Genomic DNA, 27,916 nt, shown 5'->3' on the forward strand with positions numbered 1-27,916 from the left:
GGGTTAAACAACCAGTTTCTTGTTAGCTGCCTGACCTCCTAGTTAATAGAAGCATGAGGGAAGACACACATTCATTTCCAGTGATAGAAAAATTAGATGTTCTCTTCAAACCCTCATTATTTTTCATGAAATCAGAAGAGAGATTCAAACAGTGATTTAGACCCTAATTCAGTTCCCACTGACTGCAATCAGAGGCACCTCCAGTACTTAATCATCATGTGCATTAACTAATAACTATTATAAAAATGTTAACAAGACTGTGTCCTGATTAATCTTTACCTTTGCTTGACAAAATATATAGCAATTCACTAGCTAGAAAATGTTTTGTTCTCCTTTGTTGGGGACCCAAGTTCAGAAAATACTCTGAACCAGCATTGCTTTTACCTCTTCTCCATTTTTAAAAAAGTTTATGGCAATGTGTTATTTCCTTAAACATTCAACTTCCACTTAAAATCTCTGCTTCCTGATATTTGACACCAAGTGAGCAGGGGAGGAAGCACTTTCCTAGGGCATTTTTATTATGCTTGCTATGATCAGCAGATTTAGGGCCAAAATGTGAGGCCTGCTCATTACAATTCCGTTCAAGATAGACAGATGCCAGTGACAAACAGCTCTAAAAAAACTGCACAGGGACAAAGCTAGCATAACTCCTCTTTATTCTTGTTTATTTAAGTGGGATTTAAATACTGGAACTGGAATATTGGAATAGCCCACCTGGAACTGGGCTATTGCAGAAGACATAGTACAGCTTTGTCTCCAAAGACACAAAGAACAGATTCCACAAATTTGAATATTTCATCTCTTAAGAGCGTAGCAATGGTATTCATCCAGCAAAGCACGTGAGTCTACACTTGTGAATTTCCTCCTCACAGTGTTATTCTAACCCCAAGAGAAACACCTTTTGCATCTTCTCAGGCAAAGACAGCCAATTCTATGAGCCATAATTTACATCAAATTTTTAGGTGCATTAAGAGCAGCATAAAGATCTGGACCCCTCAAGCCCTGAAAGTGGTCACCTGCATATTCCTTAATCTCAGCCAGTATTGGGACTGTAGGAGTTTCAATTTGAGGTAGAATTCAGCCATTAATTGTCCCAAGGGGGCACAGAACAAGGCCAGCTGAAATACAGCTGGTGACAAACCTCCAGGACTTCCTTTCTTCTGATGTCTCCTAACACCTGCAACTTAGGAATGTGACAACAAATATGAAAAGTAAGGTCCTAAGGAGGAAATTCTTAAAGTCAAATAGGAGATCTGATGTATAGTCAAGAGCTATATCCATGACTTCCTATCAGCCAGGTCTTTCTCCCTACATTAGAAAATACACATTTCATTGCTTTGACATACAATTGGCTTAATTCATTTGTGACAACACAAGGTCATGGTCAGAACCATAATATTAAATGCCAACATGAAAATTCAGTTGTAAAGAACAAGCAAAATACAAATACACATCTGCTCAAATCATTATTAACTGTACAGAGCTGACAGCCAGAAACATATCACTTCCATCTGGATTCTGCTGAGAGCTTACTGACCATTTTTGTAATGTCACATTTCTTTGGATCACGCTGTCTTGTTCCATGGTAGCCCTAGGATATTTCTTTATACATCTCTCCATACCACCTGAAAAGCCACATAAAGTAATACTCATCTTACCCAGTTGTACATCACAGATATTAACTCTGAGCTAATCACACTCAGCTCCCTTTGCAGGCAGAGAGATGAAACAGGCAGTTTTGCACTCTGGATCAGCTGAACAGTGTTAGATATGACTTTGTGAGAATTTATCCTAGAAACTCCTGTTTCTCTCCATTGGATTTAAGATGTCTGGACACCCACACTACAGACACCCACATGTGATCACATAAAGGCCCCAAAGTAGGAAACACAACAGACTTGAAATATGTTTATTACCTAATTTTAAAAACACAAATTACAGATGAGATATGGATTGCAATTAAAAGGGTAATTGAATGTCCTGAGCAGTCCTCTTTCTGAGAAATATTTTATATAGCTTACATCAGCCTTATTATTTACTCTAGGACATATAAAAGCCTAGGAGACATTCAGAAATGTAATATTGACCACAGTGAGCATATACAGGAGATAAATATTGTGCTTTTTGTTGTACAGCCCCTGAGAACAGGCTCTCTCTAGGAAGACAGACATACCCTTTCAGATGCGTAGGACAATCTGTTCCTAAAGCATCTACTGGAAAAAAGGTGCTAGGAACTGTAGGATGTATATCAGAATTCTTGAATTTTTAGTATGTCAACCAAATCAATCACAACACTACACAAGCATCCAGCTATTCTATCAGTGGGTTTTCTTGTCTCCTTCATGGCTGGGGAAAAAAACCAAAATCATTATCCTTAGAAGCTGAGAAAGTCAATGTACTTCTACAAGACTGAGTATTATTAAGTGACAGTTTTAAACCCATAGTGTCAATATGAAAAAGAAATAATTCATTCTTTTTCATATTGACAGTATGGGTTTACAAAGAAATTCCATTCCTGATCAGACTGGAAGGTTCTTAAACCAAAGCTAGAATGATCAAAAAAATGGGAGGAAGGAAACCACATGCTGGATGGGCCCAAGAGAGCACCAAAGCCTCCAACTCAGTGTTTCTAACTTAATACAAGTGCCCACTGTACCTCATTATCTCGTGTGCACATGGTCAATGCAACATGGGCAATGCAATGCTTCCCAAGGTTGACAAGGAAGAGTCCTGTGTGCTCAACAGCTGATAAACCAAGCACCCTACAAAGAACAGGGGGACAGATCAACAACATCCTGGGACCTACTCAGCTACTGACTTCCCTCTCTAAAAATAAACAATAGTCCCAAGTTTGCCATTCCCTATTCTGAGCAACTTCTGTTCTCTATGCTGGCAGTGCTTTCTTCTCATATTTCTCAAATCCATTCTTCCCTTTCAGCATCTGCTCTCAAAGACCAAACACTCATATACCCACAAACTTTTCTTCTTGCCTCAGTCTATGTTTTCACTTTGTGGTGAAATGCCAGCATGTCCTTTGTCCGTCCCTTTAAGCTCAGGCTTTCTGTAATACTCCCAGAAACTTAAGGACACCAGGGATATCCTTGCAACGCTTTCTGATGAATGGTGCCTATTGTATTTTTGTGATTAACTTTAAGTGTTTTGTTGGTATAATTGTCTGGATGCTTTGAAAAAAGAAAAAGGAAAAGAAAAAGAAAAAAAAAATCTTTTGGGAAAAGGAGGATTTAGAAAAGCCAAAGGGAGTGCAAGGCAGTGACCCCACTGCCTTTACACTGCTTACATTTTGAAAAATTTAGGACCCCCGCGGTCCTATAACAAAGTTGCTTCTTAAAATTTTAATCATTATCAAGCCTGCTAAGTAGTTATCTGCACTTGAGAGCCTCACAAATCGATAGCACTGGCTGCAGCGCAGTAATTGCTCTGAATGCAGATTCTACATCCACCGTGAGAAGCAGCACAGGGAAAAGACCCCAAATCATCCCCTGGTTTGGAACTCGGCTGAACTAAACAAAAGCAGCCTGGCACTGCCCACTGCACAGTAAATGCTAGCTGGCATATTTCTGTAGTGACCAACCCCTTGCCATCTTCTCTGTCTGAAACATTTCTAAAACCTTGGCTTCCTTGGCCCGTCAGCTCCTCTGAGCCAAGAAAATTCAATAGAGACCCTGTTATCCTGGGGTTTCCACCTCTTCTATCTTTTTTCACTTCTAGGGACAAAAGCAATTGTTTATGGATGCTGGGAACTGATGAGGCTTGCAATACAGTCAGACCACTCAGAACTGCAAAAAGGCATCATTGTGAAGAAAGCAAAAGCTTCTACTTGCTGCACCTAATTTCAAACTACCATTTTTTCATAAACAATGAACTCAAAACACCAGACAATAAGGGCTGCATCTCAAGGATTTGTGCATTCTGGAAAGCAGCTTTGGGTGCCTTTGGTTTTGGATGCTTGACTTCAGACACAGACACACTGTATCTGGGACTATATACACAAGAAACTCAATGGCAATCTTTTCATATGTATTTCTTGTATCATACATGCTCACAGCAGCCAAGATCAAACATCTTTTAAGATAGGCAGCAGCAGACATTGTCTCCCATGCAAATGGCCCAGAATGCCGAATGCTACCATGTCCTTTTCAAAGACAGAACCACTGTGAATGTCCCTCATTCTTTATAGGGACACAGAGGCTTTACGCAGCTTTTCCATGTCTCAGAGGAAGTGACCAAATGCAGAATCAGGACTCCTGTGACCATATCTCACCTGCTTTGGGGGTAAACAGGTATGACTTGTTCATGCAGCAAAGGCTGGCAGACAAATGACATAACAGCATGTCTCTACTAAGGTGGATGGAACAAGATCCACGCAGTTCTGGCCATTTTGAGATCATCAGTGCTGAGTGGGAGCAGCTCAGATGTCGTGCAGCGCAATGCCAAACAGGAAAGTGACATTGCTTGGAAAATCCAGTTTGACCACTCAGCATGAAAAATGCTCATGTGCCTCAGCTGCATTCTGCAGATGGCTTTGTTCTTAACAAGCTATATGTTTAAGATGCCTCCTGACCCCTAGCAATCCCTCTTCCTAGTCCCAATTTCAGCAAATCCCCATCTCCACATATACTGCATTACACAGAAAAACTAACTAGCTGCAACAGTCATGTGGAAGAGGGAATGTACTCCTAGAGATCCTTATGCCAAAGTTGTCCTATGAGCATAAATATTCTAACAAGCTTTATCCTGTCACAATAAAGCTCTAAAGTTGCTTTGTTCAGCACATGATAATGGCTTTGTAATTCAATTATTGGTAGAATTTGCCTTTAGGGATTTATCTTCCTTTAGCCTCAGCACTCATGCGAATCCCTTATCGTAAATCTTGCCAATGCAAAACCAGCTCCTCCACTGCCTCTGGACATATCCTGTCACTTCATGTTAAAAAACTGACACCTTCCTCCAGCTCAGTAAATGGCAGGTTTTTGGTTTTGTTTTTAAGGACAGAATCAAAACAACAACAGTGGATGACGCTCATGTTGTCCACGGTAGCATCAATTTTTTGGTCCCACTGATGTTTCTATAATACTAAACTCTAATTGCCATTCATAAAAATAGTAACATGTAGCACTGAACAGGGAGCTTTTTGTCCGAAGATACAAAAGCACTTGACAATCAACCTTTAAGTAACCTTCCCTGCATGGTACTGATTTGTTCAAGACCTATGGAAAAGTACAAGACAAGAAGACCAAGTTAGAAATAGGGGCTGAGGAAAATTTTTGTTCTCAGCTTTACAGATAAACTTCACTGATTAGTCAAGAGCACAGGGGCCTCATTGATTTGACCAAGATCACACAGTTGCTATGTGGCAGAGACAAAAATAGAGCCTGAGAGTCCTCCAGGCTCCTTTTTCTTTTACTACTATATTGACTCCATGAGGACTTTGCAGATACTCTCTGTTGCTTTTTTTGCTTGCAGAGGTCAGTGAATCTGCCCCAGGGAGCTTAGTGTGGGAGGCAGTTCTTGTGGTTTCTTTAGTTCAGTCCCTATTATGTGAAATTTCACAGATTTTACTATTCCTGGAACATACTTTAAAGACTGCTTTCCACCTTTAACAGGTCCTAACCACATCCTCCTGACATGTTTTAGAAACACAGACAGATTCCAGATAGGCATAAATCAGCAATTCATTTCTTCACATCTGGCTGATAACTCTCCCTGACCATAATTTAATTACTTTTTCTCTAATACATCTCTGCACTATTCTTTCCTACATTGTCCAATCACATGAAATGATACAATTTGGTGCAATCCAAGTGGCATCCACTGGGCCAAATCCATGCTATGGCTTGCTTTAGTCAGTTTGTCGCCCTTTCTTTAGAACTGACAGAAAACAGCAGCTCAGTGAGTAAAGCCCAACTTCTCCTAATTGTGCAACCTCACAGCACTGACCCAGAAAAGCAGGTGGCTGTTGCTGCTAACACTAAAATAGGTGAGTAGGTAACTGGAGGTAGTGGTGAGACTTTCAGGCTGTGGGGAGTCACTTTGACTCTCACCATCCCACCACTTTTCAGAGCCCTAGTGCATAATGACCCACACCCTTCCACAGCCTGCTGTCTACATACCCCACAGCTTTGAGGGCAGCAGCAAAGGAGGCCTTCTCCCCTGCTGCTGTTACACCACAGCTCTCCGTGGGAAGCTCCAGAGAGGAAACTTGGCTAAAACTCTGAAATAGATGCAAATTCTCAGGAGGTAGCTGCCTATTGCTGGTAACATAGGGTGGGAGGAATGTCTTAAAATGAGGATCTAAACTAAGTGGATAAAATTCAGTTAACCAGGACTAGATCCTGATTTTAAGATAGCCCTTCAATCCTATATCTCTTTTTCATATATTGAGAAAACTTAAGGCTTCAAGCTGGCTTGAAGAGAAAGGAGGAGGAAAGTACCCTCTAGTTAAAGACTCTGAGCTCCCCTCCTTGATATCATGAACCAAACCTACCTGATTTACAGCTGCTCTGCTGATGCAGTCTAATAGGATCAATTTCCTACTGTGTTAAGACCATGACTCTCCCACCCTGTAGTGCTGTGGCCCAGTCAGGCAGCTCTGGAGGAGGCCAGCAAGTCATGCAGAGCAGGAGTGGAAAGTAGCACAGTGTGCTGCTCATTAAACCTACAAGAGAACACAGCAGTGCAACCTTCCTGACACAGACCTAGACAAATCCACAGGTCATTTACCTGTGCACTGCTTCACCTGCTCCAGGTCTGTCCTTTATAGGTGCACACAGAGAAATCAGCTCTTAGTCCAATGCCTGCTGGAGACTGACGCGTTCCAGGGTCCCGCACAGCACTGCAGGCTCCAAATCAAGATTTTGAAGATGGTGAATGGATGCCTGCCTACTTCTGCAGAACTTTAATGAGGGAAAGTGGATGATGCAGGAAAGCTGAAGCTCATGGGAGTCTGTATTCCTTTATAGAGTATCTCTGGATGGTTTTTTAAGAAATAGCTGCTGAATTGGGAAAACTAAAACACACCAACATATGCATCAACCAGACTGGGTCACAAAAGGCTTAATCAGATGAACATTTACTTCATTCACACCTGCTGAAAACTGTCGTGGGTTTCTCTGGCATGTACCCATAACCACCATATTTAAGCTACGAAAAACCATTTTAAATTAAATTTCTTCCCTTCAACTCACTGAATAAGGCTTGTGTGTTAGATCAAGTGGATGATTTTCTGGACAGGCTGTCACAATGCACTTTGATTGGCATCTTTCCCATCAGCTTCCAGCAGTTGCCCTGCAGTGATTAAAAGGTCTTGTTCAGCCATACACAGCATCATTTGTAAACAGCCCAGGCACTGAGGCATTGAAATTGCCTCAGCCCACCTGGGTGGGCGTGCAAATCTCACCAAGCCAAGAACTGACAGAAACACTGGGACAGTGCACCCAGCTTGCTCCCAGTGCTTGAATTTAATGAAGTTTTTAACAGGGCTTTGACACCTCATCCCCTTGATTTTCAGCTCTTTCAGCTGCTCCAGTGAACACAGTGAGAGCTTTTAAAATACAGTCTCCAGCCTCCTCTGAAAAAGAAAATATATATACTCTATAATTACGCTGTGAAGATTAACTTTCTTTGCTACTACTCATAAAAGAAATACAAATATAGCCCTATCTACTTATCTGTCCTCCCAGCTGCTTACAGGCTTTTCTCCCCTTCATGTGTGTGCATATTTTTGTATTATTTGATGGAAAAGTTTGGTTGGCTTACTATTTTACAGTGTTTGCCTCCATTTTCTTCTGCTCATACTCAGAAAAACATAAGAGTGAGTGGAGGCCTAGCAACACCTCTTACCAAACTAACATATCTCCTTTAATTTCTTCAGGGAATCGTTGACATTGTGGACATGTGATGCTACTGGAAATCATAAATCGTGTGGGTTGGAGTGGATCCTAAAGATCATCTCTAGTTCCAGTTCTCCTGCCACAGGCAGGGACACGCTCCACAAACCAGCCAGCTCAAAGCCCCATCCAACTTGGCCTTCAACACTTCCAGCTTACACAGCTTCTCTGGACAACCAATGCCCCAACACCCCAAAAATAAAGAATTTCCTCCCAATATCTAATCTAGACCTTCTCTTTTTCAGCTTGAAGCCATTACCCCTTGTCTTATCACTCCATGCCCTTGGCAAAACACCCTCTCCAGCTCTCTTGTAGCCCTTTTCAGGTGCTGGAAGGTGCTCTCAGTTCTCCCCAGAGCCTTCTCTTCTCCAGAATGAACATCTCCAGGTCTCTCAGCCTCACAGGAGAGGTGCTCCAGCCCTCTTGTTGTTACGGCCTTCCAATCTTCTTGAAGTATGGAGTGCTATTATTTTTGTATTTCTCCTATTTGCTTGTCTGGGTGCAACACTCGAGTAGAAAATAAAATCAATACCACTGGTAGAGATAATGATTGCAATCTGATGACCTAATTTACTGGTTGGGCTTTCTATTGTTCATTTTATGTTAGTTTTTAGGACACTTTTATTATTTAATTTTATTTCTTTCCTTTCCTCCCCCTCCAAGTTTCTCAAGGTTAAGTTTTGATTAGAATTAGATGAGAATCTTTTCAGAAAAACATCTCATTTTGATTAAAAACTACTACATTTTGACAAATTTTAATGATATTTTAAACTTTTTTTTTAGGGTCAGCTCTAATGACTTAATGACTTTAAGGAAACAATTTCTGGTAGAAAGCATGACTTGATCTGAGGACCAGAATAAAAACCTGTCTTTTAATGACCAACAAATTTATATTTTGGCCATATAGGACTATATGCACTTTGAGCAGTTTTTCTGCAACTACTGGCCATGGATGTTTGGATTTTCAAGTCACAAAGTATCACTACTGAACTTTGACTAGATGACTGAACCACTCTAAAAAAGGAAGAAAAAAGCAACATAATTCCCAGTGCAACTGGTTCACCAATTGTGTTCACATTTGTATTCACTACAAACCAGCATCTACACCAGCAAAATTCCACAATAGGAATGTATACAAAAAAATCACCAAATATCACAAAAATATACTCAGAAGTATTTAAATAAAGCATTTTTATCCAACTCTTTTAACCAGGATCTACTGCATTCTCTTTCCCTAATGCCAACTACATTAGTAAACACTGTGCTATCAGCAATAATCCATGTATATTAACTTGTTTCTGTATTACACTGCTTAGAATACTCCTTCCTAGTAATTAGGGTATTTTCACAGAGCACACAGTTCCAGAATTACCAAGTACCTTGATAACTTCCATGCATTTTTCTGTCACAGTGCATTTAACAGCAAAATCTCAAGAAGCTACTGGAAAAATAACAGCAAACAGGAAAATTGTTGATGGAGTACAGAAGTGCTGTGTCACTGCATACACTGCCTGCATGCAGTGTGGATTCTTCCAAGTCTCCACCTGACACACAAAATGTGGCTGAACTCTCTGAGGGAGTTCATTTTCTTCAGTACACCACTTCCACACCCCTAGGCAATGCAAACAGATATGTGATGATACCCAGATTACAGAAATTACTACAGGGGTCACTCAGAGCAGCCCACCACTAAAGCCTGCCCAGTCGATATTTTAATGAGGCAGAAAATTACAGATTTCTTTTTCCAACATTTGTTTTATTTTGGTTTTGATGGATGTTTTTAAGCCAAGAAGTCTCCAGCCACCTCTCATTTTGAAGGTTTGACTTCATCTGCTCATCTCCCACCTGATATCTCCTTTCACAGAGTGACACTACGCCTCTTTCATCACGCATGTGGATGTCAGGGCATCACTTAGGGCTGCAGGTGGAAGAATGAAAAGGGGGAACAGAAGAGCTTTGAATAAAAAATATTTTATTTCCATATTGATGGCTCCTCTTTATGAAAAAGAAGATGCAAGAATAAAAAGTACATGTGGCCTAGAAGGAACTGAGTTGTGTCTACAGAGTGTTTTCTCAGAGTTATGTAGTAAGCATCATCAGTCTGTTTTTCTTCAGGGGTTTAAATTTCTCTGGAGTGGTAGGAGGAAGAGGTGTTTCACAAAGCAGCCAAAAATAAGCAAATAAAGAAGAAATTCTCTTGGCAACAGATACAAGAAATGCAGCTGTAAAAGACACTACAGCTTCTCTGGCAGCGTTTGCAGGGAGAGCCTTCTCAAGACTAAAACCAGCAAGCTCAGTGGAGTTTACTCACAAGACTTTTGAGTGACCCAAAAGCTATTTACAAAACAACATGACAAGCTAAAATGGCAATGAAAATATCAGTGAGCAATCAGGAAAATGCATTTTTGCTTTTATCAACCATTCAAACCCACGTAAAAGTCTTTAAAGTCTTCCAGGTGCACCTTCCCTGTCAAAACAAGCAGCGTAACCAAATGCAGCCTCAGGAAGGCTTGATGCCAGAGGCCTGGCTTTGTGTCTTCCAATTTTAGAGAAGTCCTAGTTTAGAGAGTACTGGAAGTAATCTGTACTAAAGCAACTCCTCAGCCTTCCTTAGATATCAGAATAATTCCCTCATTATTATTATACACAGCAGCCCAGTACAGCTGTGTTCTGGTTGATCCCTTCAAAGCCATTTGATTTAGATAACGCAACAGGAACAGGAGAGAGTATCCCCACATTCTGCTTTAAGTTGTGACTTCAGGACATTTAACTTCACTATTTATTTCTGCTCTTAAGAATAAGTGAAGTCAAGTCTTCTCACGTTTCAGGCTGATTACACTCTGCATACAAGCCAAAATATATAATAATAAATTAAAACAGCCCAGTCAACAACAAATCACGGGGCACTGAGCAAGGTTTTACCCAATTTGTACACCAGCACTGGCTACAGAGATGGTGCTGCAGAAATCTGGATTTCAGCTGTACTTCTGCACCCTCTTAGGCCCCAGTCCCCTTTTGCCAACTGTGGCCATGCCTGGAGCTCAAAGTGCTTCCCTTCTGATTCAGCATTTCAGTGCTGCTGGACCCTCAAGTTCCTGGCTGCACAAAATGGAAATGCATATCAAATCCCAGGGCTGCTCTCTGTGGTGCTCTCAATCACACAAGCACAGCTGCTTTCTGCTGTGGATGTGCTTGAAGACTGACATTTCCATAGAATTGCAGCTAAAACTATTTCTTTCTCCTGGGGTAATTATAAATATGCCAGAATGAAGTGCAACAGCGTCTCCACAAGTTGTATTATTCTCACTTTTGACAGCAAAAGTACAGTCTAGCTTACACTGAGATGTGTTATGCAAGGGGCATTCTGTTCAAGGTGAAAATACAGGCTTGCAGTTTCATGCTTTGTGAATGGCCGTAGGGAAATTGGATACGTGGTTGAAACATTTTTTCATCTTTTAAGTTACTGTTTGCCTTTGAAGGGCCAAGTCTAAGTTCCCTTATTTGTTAGGTTCTAAGAGGCCTTCAAATTTGAGCTCCACAGAAAGGGAAAATTGTAACTTCATCATTTTTCTTATTGCAGGCATCCATCAGCTCAGTTCACAATAAACCAGAACTCTAAGTAATGACAGGAAACTTCAAAAGGCTTGGAGTGCTATACAGGACATGGGGGTCCAGGAACAGGGACAGTCCCTTCAGCCCCCTGAGCCACTTCAGCAATTACAATTTGGTTGGATGACTCAATGACAAGGTACCCAGATTTTTATGACTTTCTGCTTTTATTAGCCCAGAAAAAAACCAGAAGATGTATAGAGCTCTGTGTTTGCATCTGACATTTTGAGACCCTGTTAGGAGTCCTGCAGGAAAGAAACAGTGATATAAACACACATAGGACTGTCTATACAGACACTCCCACAGCAATGAGTTTAAGTTAAAAATGGAATTAGCTTGCATTAGCTTCAGCTAACACAAGTTCTGGGGAAGGATTAAAAAGCAGAAGCAGCAAACAAAATCTCTGGTCTATCCTTTGCAGACCAAATATAAATTCATCTTTAGAAATAAATTTGACCTAGAGCTCTTCCTTCTTTTATAAATTAAAAGAAAATATTTGACTCAACCACTCATGAATCTTGCTATGTTCAAAACCTGTGGATTTGACATAAATTTATAGTTTAGAAACTACCACATTGGTCTCATTTTAATCACTCCTCCCAATTTCAAGATTACTATTTTGAGTAAAAGCTTCTCTTCTAAAGGCATATTCACAGGACACAAGCCCACTTCTGCTCACAGGCAGACTAATGCCTCCACAAGGAATTGATGACAGGTCCCAGAGATTTAAACCAAAACACAAGAAAACCTTATATTTGATTTGGACTGTACAACCATGTTTGCAGGGGAAAAAAAAGTCCACTGTCTTCTTAATCTCTCAGTCTTTTCCATGTGAGTCAAAGTTAGACTGATTTCTGTCTAGTGGAAACCTGCTCACTTTCAAGGGCAAAGCAGGTCTAACAGTAATTAAAAGCACAACACCAGCCACTAGAGGATGTATATCTGTGGCAGAAACGCTGGTGTCCTCCAAGACTTCAGGCTTTGTCCCTTAATTGTAGCAGGACCAGACTGAACTCTTCACTCTCCCATCCCAAATTAGTGCTTTATTCAGACTAGTATTCAGCATATTTCAGTTCTGCATGACTCTTAGATCAAAGGCCCACTATTGCAATGTTGTATAAACACATATACATAGAACTTCATCCCAGTTCTTCTTTAGAACTTCATACCAGCTCTAAATTAATCTCAACACATCAGCAGTGCAGACTGTATTCATCCACATTGCCTTCAAGACTTCATTCCAACACCTCTGTATGTGTGGGGAAGTTGTGTCAAGGAAATCAAAGAGGGTTTTGCTCTTACCAGTAGAACCTGTTGGGTGTAACTCCCTCATGAAGAAGCAGCCATCTTCTGCCAAACTCCACAGAACTGAATAACTGTGGACAAAACAAACAGCCATGAGTCACAGTGAAGCACAAAGATACTAGAGAAATTAACCTGAAAAACCCTTTACCACTTCTGAGACAGTGACTTGGACTTTTATTTGTCTCAGTTTTGAAGAGACACACCTCGGGCAGCTGAAACACGTCTGTGGTATCTTTTATTGGCATAGAGAATACTGAGATGTGTGATTTGAGACACAACTTGTATTACCTGAGGAATCACTTTATAGGTAAACCCAGCAACCTGCCCTGAACAAAAACTCATCATTCAGTTGCCTCCCTCAATATTATGTTCAGAAGAATATTGTTTTTCCATTAGCAGTGCCATCCTTAGGAAGTTTTGTCAATCTGGTACCAAAAAATGTTCTAACATGTCCAGACCTCCCTTGCAGGACTGGATGAGTGGAAACAGCACAAGTTACTTGTTCCAAGGAAATGTGTGATCCTCCCTCTGCCCTTGTCCTCCTCCTGCCAGCAACGTGACACCTTCTCCTCGTCTGGTTACGCAAACAATATCCAAATATATCAATCATTTCAGAAAATCTTTCCATGATAAATACCAAACCAGCCTGAGAAAGGTCAGCAAAAAGGCATGTTCCAGGTATTATAAATCCTCTGTCACATCTTTGTGGAATGATATACAAATGTTACTATTGCAGAGCACTTACCAGCAGCTGCTCTCCCTAAGTGCTGCCATCAAGTAATCCTCAGAAGGGAAGGATCACTTGGGTTCTGTTATTTCTTTTGCTTAATTTAGCTTCAAATTCGTCGTGTGGAAGGACTGAGAGGCAGTCAGCCCTACACTTTTCTTGCAGATTCACCCTGTTTCTCCTCCTCTCTTTGCCTGGTAGACTTGGTCAGTCCCCTTTTCTGGCAAGGCAGACGTTGGACATTTTTTTGAACTATTATCTCTCTTTTCATGGCATCTCTTAAAAGATTTTGCTTAAAATGTAGATGACCTGAATCTTTATGGCAAATTTTTTGGAACATGAAGTGGCTGTGCATTGGTAGGAAAGATGGATGTCTTTGAGATTACCAGAAGAAAAAATGATGAATTAAAAGCTTTGTATTCATCAAAAAGATGATTTGAATGTATTTTAAGAATTATGAGACTGGGATATTAAAAAAACTTTGAGGTCTACTTATTTGGATATTGATTCCAATATCCATACCTTTCCTATGTTAAAAACTTTTAGGAACATGGAGAAAGTAATTGAAATAGCTTTTTAGTAAAGAGTAGACTGGCATGTGTTAAAATTTACTTTGAAATATTAAAGCTAAAAAATTCACCTCTTTCATCTCCCCTTGTCTTGAACACTGTCAAAAAAGAGAGAGGGAAGAAGGTAGAGGGGACAGAAGATAACAAGAGCAAGAAGAGGGAAAAACAGTTTAGTTCTGTAGCTAGAAGTGCATCCAATTTTAAAATTTCAGTGAGTCTTATTTTTCCTTAAGTAGAAGATTATAGATCCATTTTATTTGAAGCTTTAGGAAACACTAACTAAAGCAAAGGAACACTTTTCTTTTTGGAAATTATATAAAATATTTTAGAACACTGAACAACTACTTTTGAAGTGATTTAAGGTCATCTATTCAAGAACTTTACCACTACAGGAAGTATTTTCCCTCCCTCACACTCAAAATCCATTTCTAGATATTTTTTTATAATTGCAGCAAATATAAACATGATAACAATAAGCTATTGCTATTATCTATTATCTCGCTGATGTCAAAGTTTTTCTTTTCATGGCAAAGTCTGCTTCAAATGTAGGAACTGGATCCAGCAATTCTACTGTCAGGGCTGGACTGTTAAATTAGCAGCCAGTGCCCAGTGAGCTGGAGACAGCATGTGAGAAAAGGCAACAGCTCTCAAAGGGAAATACCAGCTCCCTGGGAGCCCATATCCAAAGCTCTCATTGTCTTTGATAAGACACTTTTATAACCAGACATTAGAAGGTTTTTCATCCTCTGCCATTATCTCAGCACCAGCTTTGGCCTTTACTGACTCACAGCAGCACAAGCAGCACTAATGTATCTTTAGCAAAGAGGGAATTCCCCATCTCATGGACAACCACCCCACCTCCCCCCCAAAAAATTGCAATAAGGATTTTTTCAGATATTTTATTTTAAGTATCATTAATTTTTAAACCTAGTTAATTCAGTTGGACAGAAAAAAAAAAAAAAGAAGTCTTTGAAGGCTATGTTTCTGTCAAGTATCGGTTATGATCCAGCTGGGATTATTTTTCCCCTTTTAGCAATTGTAGTGCTTGAATGGATATTTTTTAAACCCAGCATGGCATTTTGCTCTTGTTACAAAATCCCTCTCTCTCCTGGGACTTCTCGTGATAGCCTCGTGCATGCAGTCCCTTCAAAGATGACATTTTGTTTTCTTTGGCAAGCACTGCTGTCTGATGACAATTTGCATTATTAGACTGAAGTTAGAGAATGTTCTTTGCTGCACTTATTTTTCAAGCACAGATAGAAAACGAACCGATTACAATTTTATTGTATGTTTTCATCCGAGGGCCAAGCTGACATTTCTGTTTTCATGGAGACAAAACTGTTATGAAGTACAAATCTTGTATTGATCTCTCAGATTTGACCCTTGCTCATCAGGGAATAATTCTCTTCTTGCTTCTTCTCTTCAACGTTTATTTTTCTGTGTAAGACACAGATTGTGCAGCAACCATTAAATAGTGTGGGTTTGCTTTGTTTTACTTTTTTAAATCTTAATATTCTGTGAAGTAGAAACCTACCACCTACCTCATTTATATAAGAGAAAAGAAATGCAAAGGAAAAGAAAAGAAAAGGCTGTTCTGAAGTTACAAATGCCTTCTGAGGCTGAGCAGGGATTCAAATAAACCCTTTGAATGGTGAGACAATTCCCCAGCCCGCTCACAACACGACACCACTGTCTCTGGGAGTAGGGAAAGCTGACATCTGACAACTGAACTTCTTTCCTTATCTACACCAGACATGACATGATACTCCCCCTCCCTCTTTTTTGTTTCCCAGCCAGTATGGGAAGCCCAAGAGCTGCTCATGTATTTCATAGGAATAGTGTAAGCTTCACCTTGAAATGCTCTGGGATATCCAGGTAACAGCAGCATACAGTTGCCATGTATTATTCTTTTCTTCTAATTTCCTCATCTTTCCAGCACCAACTTCAGACTTGACTAATTTTTTCTTTTGCATTTCACAGTATAAAAAACCGAACTAAATGCTATAAAATATAGGGAGAAAACATGATTTCTTTCCAAAATGTTCCATTAAGAATAACTGGGTTTTATTTGACCCACCCATTCTGATAGAATACCACCTGAAGGGTCATTATGCCAGTCAAGACCTACCATCAGCCCTTCTGTTTTCAACAGATTACTTTTCCTAGCCAAAGCTGTTATGTGAGGAATGTCTTGTGCCTCCATCTTCACTTTAGTGCCTTTACAGATTGCTGCAGATACAACTGACCCCGAGTGTCCATGATGTTTCATCATTCAGCATTTAAAATAATTGGATTAAATATTTGATTCTGATGCTCCTTCACATACAGATCTTGAATCATGTGGCAGTTCCATCAGCTTCCTATGCTGATGAGGATATTAAATGTTCGACAGTTATTTAATCTCATGCAAGAAAAAATATGCACATAGAAATTCAAAACCTGGTTAAATAAAGATCAAATAAATTTAAATTGCATGTTGGAAGTGACACTAGGGAAATACTTTGAGAAAGTCAGTAGTTCCTATTATTTCTCTTTTACTTTAGAGATTTCCCCTAAACATGTTATAATGGAATACAGCATGGAGTCTGAGTTGACTGGATTTACCAACTTTGGTCTAACATTCAAGAAAGAAAAGGCTCTTTCTCTCACCTCTAGTTTCCATGCACTCTCAACTCATTCTCCCTGGACACAGATCAGACCAAAAAATATCAATCTGCACTACATTATTGACCTAAAAAAACCCAAATAGAAATGGAAAACTAGCTCAGAACAGCTTTGAAAGCACTGGGTTTGATTCAAATTCACCTCTAATTCCATGAGAAGGTTTCTACTAGCCACTGCTCCCGGTACTTTCTTCACATATGCTGACTTCTTGACTCACACTTCCTCATGTTTCTATGAGATGATTAAAACTTATGCTATTCATGCTGTTTCCCCCTTACCCCTTCACACACCATTTATTGACATACAAAAATCCTCCAACATCAGTGTACCTTAGCCACAGATTTTGCACTGGTGAACCATATAAATATTTTGAGAGATCTTTCTTTTCCTTAAATTTCAAATTCACCAGGGAGTGCAACATCCAAAAAGCAGTTTAACTTTAACTATAAGCATAACAGAGTCCAACTGGATAAAGACAATTTTTTTCCCGAAGAAGCAACGACACAATTTGAAATACATGCCAGCAAGTCCTTCTTCTTCTCATACATTTATGCAGAATAAATTTTATATTGCTGATAAATTGTACTTTACCACTACTACAAATGCAGGTGCATTTGAAGAAATTCTAGCATTCTACAAGGTTTCAGTCATCATTCTCATTGTTCATAAGAGCATTTTTCAAGTATTATTAAGCTGTGAATGACCATATTTTGAACTGATCTAAAAGCTCAGGAAAGCAAAGAGCAGTAGGGAAGGCATCATGTGGATTGCTACAATTTGGTGATGTACTTCTCCAATTTAAATCTCTCTTGCATTTCTTCAGATTTCAATACAGTCTGCAGAAAAAGTGGGATTAGTGTATCCAAGAAGGACTTCAGATTGAAGATGTTTATATAGGCATAGGCAATAGTCCTTTATGGTCTTTCACACCCCTTTGCCCCTGACTCTATCTGCTGGATGAAAATTTATCACAGTGGGGCAGAAATTTCCAGAGTGGCAAAAGAGACATGTCAAAATAGGAATGCAATGGAATGAAGAGGGATTTGGATGGACACGTGCTCCCCACATGCATCCAGCGCAGCCTACTCGGGTATCAAACAAAGTACATTACATTTAAAGAAATTGCTGCACAGGGCATTTCTTCTTCAGAGCAGCCAAAGGTTGGGAGGTATGCTGCAATTCCCTGAATCAGACTATGGACCAGGTTTTTCTCTTCTAAACTGCATTTAAAAGAACAGTATGTATTGTATAAAAAAGAACCTGAAATCATGCATGGTATTTCTTTCCTAAAATAAAACATACAGAAAGGGGCTACAGGGCTGATACTCATTTACTTCCCTGATCTCTAATCTATTTGTAAGTTCCACTTACAAGCTTAAATATCCTTGAAGCAATAAAGTTCACAGGACGCTGCACAGACTTTGAACATTTTAAGTTGCAGGCAATGCATTAATCACACACGCAGAACCATCAATAAGGTTACCCAATAATTGGTGCTTATTGAATGCTGATGGAAAAACATCAGAGTGATAAAGCTGTCAGATACCTGCTTCACAGCCCAGTGTGATGTCTGCAGCTCTGCAGCTGCTTTTGCTGATGAACCTCATGCTGCTGCCATGCAGAGATGTTTGGTTTGGCCCAAACACAGCAATTGCTTTTGTGAATGTTGAGCACATCAAAGCACCCTGAAGATGACCCTCAGCTTTCTTCCCACCTATCCCTCAATAACTCCTCACACACAGTCAGCTATGATCCACATCAGCCAGTATTCTGATTTTGTGGCAGTTTGCAAGCAAGCAACTGCATTAGGATGATGTCCCCAGTTCATTCAGCTCACATGCTAAAAAAACGACAGGAAACATATTTTTTACCAGGAGGTATTTAAAGGACTCTGACTGGCATATGTATTTTAAAGACAGAAGGAGCTTCTAATATCATCAGTGTGCTCTCCTCCTAACAGATGCTGCACCATCTTTACCAGCAACTCAAGCAGTAGAGAGAATTATTCAGGCCAACAACTGATGGCTGAACTAGATTGTATCATTTGGAAAGACACCCAATCTCAAGTCCAAGGGATGATGAATTTACCACTCCACTCAGTATGTTGTCCTCAAGGTTAAATCCCTTTTCTACTAAGAAATACTATCTCTGTTACACACAACAGGGTACCCAGCAGTTTCTGCTGTGTTGAAAATTTACTAAGTAGATTCATAATTGCTTAGATAACTGCAATAAATAAGCACATTTTTGTTTTTAAAAAGTGCACCGTATTTGAATGAGAACAGAAGAGAAAAGGCTTACTACAGCAGAATTTAGGGCAAAGGTCAGAATTTTCATGCACACATGCACAGCTTGAAATTTAAAAATAAAATATTGTTCATCATTTGCATTATATTAAAATCTACGGCTTCGAGTGAATGTAGTGTTGACAGGCACTTTGTATAATGAGGAAGTGGAGATATTTTGGAGATTGCATTCAACCAAATGACAGAGACAGAGAAAGGGAATACAGAGGTGAGTCACGTACAGAAAAGTGATGGAAGTTGCTCAACACCACAGAGGTAATATAGAGTACATGCCTTTATTCCTAATCCAGTGAGCCATCCAACCCTGATGGAATGGAAAAAGTCTTTTTTTTCATGGAAGTAGGAGAAGTGGAGTTATACAGAACACAGAAAATCTTGCAGAAAAATAACAGATCTACCCTTAACTAAAGTATGTATCCAGGATCCAAAACCAGAAAAAGAACAAGTTCTCTAAGGGTACAGAGGGCTGATGTTTATACAGATGGATAAGCAAGGATATATTGATTTGCCTAAAGATGAGTGAGTCAGTGGTGAAGAGCACAGTGATTACTGCTTGAAAGTCTTTCCTTCTGATTCACTGATCACACTCCTGGCCCAGAAATCTATCTTCCACTGGACTCTGCTAGTTGATTTTTTTCTTTTTCCTCTTTATTATTAGAGTAGGAAACAACATTAGAGATTCCTATCACTTTTAATTCCATTCATTATTTTAAATTGTTACCCAGCATGTTATGCTTAGTGAGGTCTGTAGACTGAGGTCTAAAGACTGATGGCTACTCTAGGAAACTATATTTTTCAACATACTTTCTACACTGGCTTATGGCCAATTTAAGAAGGAAAAGAAAAAAAAAAAGGAAGCTACAACCTGGCATCATTATTCTTCCTCTGATGTCCCTTCCTTGCTTATTTTCAGAATGCTGGCTGCCACCAAACTTTTCAATTTGCATAGAGATAGCAAGGGATATGTGCAAGATGTGTTATCACCCATGATGCCTAACAGGTATCTGTGCTTCGAGTCCTCACACACAGCCCTAGCCACACATGAGGGTATTTCTGTGCATCACTTGTTTAAGAACATAACCACATGGAATGCCTTAAAAACAGGGAGCAGCAGTCCTGAGGAAGCCCAATGCATCCCTGGCACAAGCACTGGTAACCCAGAAGAGATATCTAAGACCAAGCAGGAAGTGCAACGCTGCAAAAGCTGGGACAAACAGCTTTTATATGGAAATCACTTGTTACTTTTTCCATCTTCAACAACGTGCATCAAAGAGTGCCAGGTCTGCTGGAAAGCTGGCTTGGATTATTAGTGGTGTCCCAAATGTAACACAGAAAGTGCAGACTGTTGCAGGAGGGATGCCACAAGGAGAGGGGGAGTTATTCACACAGGCTAATGTTAGCTTTATGCAAACTAGTTCCCTGGTTGTGTCCACAGTCTGTCAAAAGAGATAGGCTTTTCCAGAGGATGATTCAAAGTGGCTAATGCTTACCACTCTGGAGAAGCTTTTTTCCTCTCCATTAATTTTAGATGGCATTAGCCTCCCTCAGCTAACATCAGCCCAAGTGAATAGTCTTCTGAATTGTCACCACTGCTGTCAGCAGTGTAGAAAAAAAAACCAAAACAACAAAACACCACACCAAAAGGAGGTCACTTGATGGTAACAGGTTTTTAGGGTTTTTAGTTTAGTTTTTGGTGTGGGATTTTTTGTTTGTTTGTGGGGTTTTTTTGTTTGGTTGGTTTTTTGGGGTTTTCTTGGGGGTTGTTTTTACTTGGTTGTTGTTGTTTTGTTGGTTCATTTGGTTTGTTTGTTTTGGTTTTGAGGTTTTTGTTTGTTGTTTTGTTTGTTTTTTTTTTTCTTTTCTTTTTTACCTATGATGCAATTTCTGAGAAAATTAATCTGGATTTTATTCTCCCTTCTCTGGTCTAAGAAATGACTGTTACCATTGAAATGGAGAGTGTGTAAATAGAAAAAGAATAATTTATGCTGAAAGGAACGCCTGGAGGTTCTGATGTGATCCTTTTCCAAGCAGATACCCCCTCAAAAGATCCTAATGCAGTGAAATGAAAGGCTTTAAAATTACAGAGTGTAATCAGAGTGGCCCATCACATCTTGAAGAGTGAATTCTGACTACATCTATGGCAGATACTCTACTGTCAGACACAAGTATTAGACCAAAAACAGGGACAGATGGGGCTGAAGATACTTTCAAGTGTTGGCCTGCTCTCTCTCAGACATCCTGTGGCCATATGAATCTCTATCTCTTCTCTAAGTGGTTTCTCTGTCATCTCAGATACAAGAATACCTTTCTCTTCCACTTACATGCCTGAGGAGTGGACATCCTTTAATGCAGGAAAATGAGGAAGATGATATGGTTTGATGACAGAAGATATGCTGTCCCAAAAGTATCAGAATCCTGACTTGCCATATTTCAGCACTTTAGAAATACAAAGTATCAGTCCCTAATATTCATCTTCAGCATGATACACACAGCAAATAAAGGTAGGCAGATGGAACCAGACATTTGGAAAAGACCAAAATGAATAAAGAAAGAAAAAAACCCAAAACATAAACCACTTCATTTACTAGTGCTGTGCTGACAGGGCTCCTTTAATTCGGGGTGCCTCGCTTTTCAAGAGTTACTTTAAAGTGAGAGCGAAGAAGCAACAACAACAACTCAGTTTTAAACCTGCTTTTCAGCCTCTGTTGCTGCCTTTCAGTACTTGAGTGCCTTTGTGCATTTATTCCCGAGCTGGGCAATTACGACTCTGCATTTTGCCTGTCTGACTTGTGTTTCCCAATTTCACCTTTATTTCATCTCTCCAAATAGCTCTGTTATTCCTGGCTGATTACTAACCACTCCTCTGTGTGCCTGACCCATCTGAATAGCAGAAGATGTCTCCACATGAACTAGAGGCTCTTATATTCCACGGTCTGATTACACAGCAAACCACTTTTGAAGATTACACAGTAATACATAAGTAATATTCCCATAAAATACAGCCCCTCATTCTACAAGCAAGCTGATTAAACCCATGAGAGCTTACATGTACAAGACCTCCAAAAAGCCTTTGCCTCACAAGCACTGCTTTACTGTGACTGGAGTTTCCTTCTGATTTGTAACTCCTTTATGCAGAAAATGGAGAAGCATGCAGCAGTTCTGCAATTATGTGGTAAGAATCAGCCAAGTAAAAACCGTACTTTCAGCCAGAACAATTAATGCAATCATGAAGCAATTAGTGCAGGCAGCAGATGGTTTGCTGCTCTTTTTTCTTCTCAAGACTGGCAGGAAAAAGCCATGACTGAATTAGGGACTGGTCTGTCAGCAGTGGTAATTCAAGTCCACTGCCCAAGGCAGAGACACGGGAGAAAAATATGTGAACAAAAGCAACCAAGTCACTGACGCTTAATGAGCTATTGTTCGTCAGCTGAACCCCAGTAATTAACCACATTCACTCACAACCAACACCCAAGAAACTGGGACACAAAATTACTTCAGCTAAAACAGATTTGCCTGCCATTGAGTAAATCCCTATTCAAACAAACAAGAAAAGGTCTGATCATAGTGATAGACTCAGTGGGCTGTGAAGAGATTGAGGGATGATTCTGTGTGACCCACTTACTGTTTATTACAACCGAGCAGTGAGAGGCCTCCACTACTGCTGGCTTTGCCCTCATCAATCCTCAACTGGATGGACAACTCCTGAGAACCAAAACAGTCCAGATCCAGTGTGATTCCTGCCTCTCCAGCCCTTGCTCTATTCACCACCTGATTTTCCCCATCCCATTTGCTGCAAGGACACGATGCAAATGGATGACAATAATCAAGTGGCTTGCAAGAAGGATGTAAAAGTGTTTTCCAGTTATCACCTCCCTTCTGTCAACAGCAAAATTAAATGACTGCACCAATCCTAACTGGTCAAAATACAATTTACTCTTCAAAGTCCTCATCAAGAAAACCCTCACAGCCTCTTCAGTCAGTAGCATCCAAGTTAGTGGCATCAAACTGTAAATTCCTTACCGTGCAGATATGTTTCCCTTGCCTCCTTGGGTGACTCTCAAGACAGCATGTACACAGCGCCTGGAATCCAAGGAGTTATGGACTCTCTTCCCTTAAATACAGCCTTAGCACAGGATCAGGAAATAGCCAACAGAAGTATCATTTATTTCAAAGCACCCCTCAGCTCCCATTGCAATTATCTAAATACCTGCAGGACTTCTTAATTACTCTGAGAAAATTCTGCCCTTGGATACACAAACACGAAACCAATGGGAGTCATTTACACTTAGCCATAGGCTGAACTTGACCCTTAGTTCGAGTTACATTTAATTTGGTCCAAGCTGATTAATACTCTTTGCCTGCTGGTTACCCTCTACAGTTCTTGGGCAAAGCTTGTTGAAGTCAGAAAATGTATTCATTAGGCTTTAGAGTAGAAACCAGGTCTGTGACTCATACCCATTCAGTGTACTTTTAAAATTCTATTTTGGACTTAATTGGTACAGATCTACAGACTTTGTGCTACCTGATTTTTGTCTTGTAACTACAGTATTGAATTACAACAGTTATACAATTTGCTAATCAACTCCATAACAAAAAATTTTATAATATAGCCCATGCCCTTTCTCCCCAAACAACTCACACACACACCCCATACACAAAACCCCCATAAATTCATGTTAATACACAAACAGACCCTGTGTTCTTATATCCAGATTGTCTTTAAGGATTCTGTGGAAGAGGGGGCATTTCCTGTCAAATAGTGATGATAAACTTCTTGGTAGTCATCAATCATAAATTAAAGAAGCCTTAGCTGTATGGCCTCTAATTCAGAATTATTTCCTCGCCAGACTGAATACCCTAGCAATTGAAATGAATTTTCTACTATATGCTACTTTTATTTGACAAAGCTCCCTCTGAAAGTTTCATTGATTTTCATGTAATAAATTTCCTGTTATTAAACACTGTAAGTTTCATTCCAATGGTCCTAAAAAGACATCAGAGACCAGTTTCTGTTCTGTTTCATATCATTCCAGAGAACTCAACAGTTACAAGGGAAAGGAAACATTTTGGCCTTGTCTAATTACATTCTGAACACAAAGAAATAATTTAATCTGCACATTCCTCTGAACAGAGTATAACCATACTACACTCTACAAAATGCTGTGAGGAGATGAGTGAAAAGTAATGCATGCAACTGACTGTACAGAAAGAATTAGGAGGCAAGATGCATTTCTCTGTTGCAAAGGATATTAAGCTACAGTCCTGAAAGGATTCTGGGTTTGAGTGTAAAGTGAAGGAAGAAAATATTCCAAAAAATTTCAATACAATAATTTTGCAGCCTTCCCTACTTACTCAATTTCCTTGTGCCTTTGTTTTCTCAGGCTTACTGCAATACCAAGCATAATTTATGCAAAATGAAAATTAGTAGTTTCATTATTTTACAATTAATTTAACTACACAGATAGAAAACATCACAGATTTCAAACTTTTATGTTGATCCTTACATTAATGTACAACCTGAACAATTCAGCCAATAGTTAGCTTATCAATTATATTCACAGATTTTATTCTTGCATCATGCACAAAACAAAAAGGAGAACACTAAATTATTTTTGTGTAAAAGCCTACATGTTAAATGTCAAGATATTTCACTCTTTTACCCTTGCTGGGAGCTCAACAAACTCTTTTGGTCTTTTTCCAGGTTTATTCATAAAACTTTAAAACGTCAGGATGTGAAATCAGCAATTTCTCTGAGCAGTTTGCTCCAAAGGCTAGTTACTTTACAGCTGAGTTTATCTGCCATTGACTCCTAACCATCAATTTTTGTTAGAAGTTTTTATCACTAAATTGAAATGGTTTCTCCTATGATTTGTCTTCCCCCATAGAAACATTTATGTGCAACAATATAGTTTTCCTTCAATATGCTTTTTGTTGAACTAAACAGATTGAGGTCTATCAAATCCTTCGCCGTAAGAAAACTGACTTGTATTGATGTGTCTGATTTTCAAAAAACAACGAGTTCTCCACAAAAAAGCCTTGTGTTGTTGTGTTAGGTTGGGCAGCAAAAAATGAAGGCAAATCTCACAGCATATTTATTTGGCTGATGGATTACCCATACTGAGGGAACTGGACTTCAAAGGAAATTGATTCAGTGCTACTTTTTCCTCTTATAAAATCAAAAACTACTTGAAAATATGCCAACCAGAGAGGAACAAGGAGTGTCTTATACTGTTCTTGGAGCTGATATTAAACTGGAGGAAAAGAATTGTCAAATAAGAGGCCAAAAGCCTCATTAGAGATTTGTGAAGGATCCTAGCTGTCTTCTCTGCCCACTGCCTGTCAGACCATATTGCCAAAAGGATGGATGAATAAACACAGACTGCCAGATCAGTCACAGAGGGCACACGGAAGATGCCCACATCTTTTACTTTGACCTTTACATTGAGGCTTGGTCAATGTTTCCTGCTTGGAAGTACCAAACTGGAATTTCCAGTCGCTGTCCTGGGGTCACCCCAAAGACTGTCCTGAACGCTCTGCAGCAGCTGCACAGAGCCATGGGGAAGCCCTGGGCTGTCCCCAAGCAAACCAAACCACAACTCTTACCTTCTGATCTTGGCTGTAGGCTAAGATCCAATCTTCCTGTTTGGGGTGGAAGAGCAGACTGTGGATGTAGAAGTTCAGACGGTATTTTTGATAGGTGGCTCCTTCATCAGAACTGATTAATAAGCTGCTTTCAACTTCTGGATCAGTCAGCAGCATAATCTATATGGAAGGGAGAGTGAAAATTCAGTGGTTAAGAGGAGTCAGATGGAAAACTGAGCAAGCAGCTAGGAACTTCAGAGAAGCTTATTATATATGACTATTACAAAATGCTTCAATGTAATGTCAAAACTACTATGGCCAATGTTTCAGTAATGAAAACAGTATGTTTCAGCTATGTATATAAACACATAACATATGATCAAAAAGGCAGAATGACTTTTACCACTAGTTCAACCAGACCTAAATGAAGCTGTGCTTAGCTTATTTGAAAAATTAAACCTGAAATTTTTAGCACTAGAGCACAGAAGTTACCAGGCAGGCACAGTAGGCTGCTAGGGTTTTCATGAAACATCTATTGGAGTGGCAGAATAAAAGTCAGGGGTTAAGAAAAGAAACCCCAAAGCACAGAGAGAGGAAAGAGGCTGATCTCCAATGGGGGGTTTTGTTAGATTCTGGCAGAAATTTCAGAGAAGGCAGTTTGACTGCCTAAAATATTACCTGGCTGTCTGCAACAAGCAGTCTTGCTTTGGCATGAGAACACATTTGATAACGTGTTGGGTTCTTTCCACCTCCAGTTTCTATGGTGCTTTGAATTATAGATTTGGTAGTGTATCAAAAATAATCTTTGCATAGTAAATTGGCTTTCTAGCTTTGTCCAGGAGTGCTAGTTCAGGAGTGACAAAAGATACAGGACTGAGAGTTGGAGCAGCTAGTTCACCCCATTAGCTGTGGTATTAATTGGCCTGCATGGCTGATGAACCAGTGGCAATAATGAGTTACTCCTTTTATGTGTCTCTCCATGTGGGAATATACAGGTCTGAGCAGTAAATAGAGATTGTTCCAGTATTTCAGCAAGCCACAGAGTTATACTCCTAAGGAATGGGAATGAGGCATCATGACTGAAAATCATGAAAAGTTTTAAAGAATATTTGCCTTGGAAAGCTATTAAAAGCTTGAATAATTTTTATTTTATGTTTTCTAAGTTGCTTTGCAAATGGCAAACACTGGCTTTTAGACAAGCCTGAAATGAAAATATCCACACCTGGCATTTCTCAGAACAAATTCCTGTCTGGGTTTGAGCACTGCAAAAATCACACACTCTATTTCTTTTTCTTCTTTCATTTAGGCAGGGAGAGTGAGACACAACTTAACTTGCTACCTAGGAATTCTAAGGAAGCATAGCATCTGGTGTCTGTGAGACACCAGATGCTAAAGAGCTATTGTATGTGAAGGTGTAAATACACATATAATCTATGCAGAATATATCTTTCATAATTGAGCAGCTGCAAAATCCTTTTTTCTGTCTCTAGAAACCTCCTTGATAGCATAACTATTTGGCCTTTGACTGAAAAGTTTGGGGTTCTGCAAAACCCCCGGACTTCCAGATCCTGAATTATCTCAGACCAGTTACATAACTCCACTGTATCTCTAACATAAAATAGGGCAATATTTCCATTGTAGCATAAAGGTAGAATCTCCTATTATATCTGATTTACTTAATAAATTAGTAATTAAAATGTGCATTTTTAAACATTTTTATTTTAATTTTACACTTTCAAATATTCCAAGCATATAATTAAAGTGATTTCCAAACTGAAGATTGAGAGATGATAGAAGTTACACAGAAAGGATTAAAAATCAAACTATCAATATTTATAAATATAAGATACTGTCACTAAGGAGTCTATCCAGCTTCTGAAGCCAAAAATCGTGATGTTTATCAGTTGGTTCCTTTTTCTTATCACACTAATTTCTGGGACCAGGTTCCTATGTTTAATGTTTATTGATTCAATACTGTGATTCAAGCATTATGATTTTCCTATTTTTATGACTACCTTCTTGAGTGGACTTTGTTGATGTTGGTATTTGGAAATATCACAGCACAGCATTAATTTGGACTAGAGCAACTAGAGCAGAAATAAGCACAAATCAATGGGCTTAATGTGAGCTCCCTGAAGTTAATAAGAGTCTTGTCACTGACTTTGGATTGTGCCTCCAAGGCAAGCTGTTAATCAAGACCCACTCTAGTCTCACATACTTCCTTCTACCTGGGCAAGGAACTCATCT

At 39.5% G+C, this 27,916-nt stretch overlaps 1 protein-coding gene across 1 annotated transcript in view; it reads right to left on the reverse strand.

The window, feature by feature from the left end:
* LOC311156398 (VPS10 domain-containing receptor SorCS1-like) overlaps positions 1-27,916 on the reverse strand; it is a gene marked incomplete at its 3' end in the record, with an annotated part of 256,332 nt that overhangs the window by 77,487 nt on the left and 150,929 nt on the right. Inside the window, exons 4-5 of the mRNA XM_084210272.1 lie at positions 25,691-25,849; positions 12,819-12,892 (exon numbers count right to left, since the gene is read on the reverse strand). Of these exons, the coding sequence (XP_084066398.1) occupies positions 12,819-12,892; positions 25,691-25,849 (233 nt within the window). The remainder of the gene's footprint in view (positions 1-12,818; positions 12,893-25,690; positions 25,850-27,916) is intronic.

The sequence above is a fragment of the Fringilla coelebs genome (assembly GCF_963513975.1).
Source record: "Fringilla coelebs genome assembly, chromosome: 8".
In the NCBI taxonomy this organism is placed as follows: domain Eukaryota; kingdom Metazoa; phylum Chordata; class Aves; order Passeriformes; family Fringillidae; genus Fringilla; species Fringilla coelebs.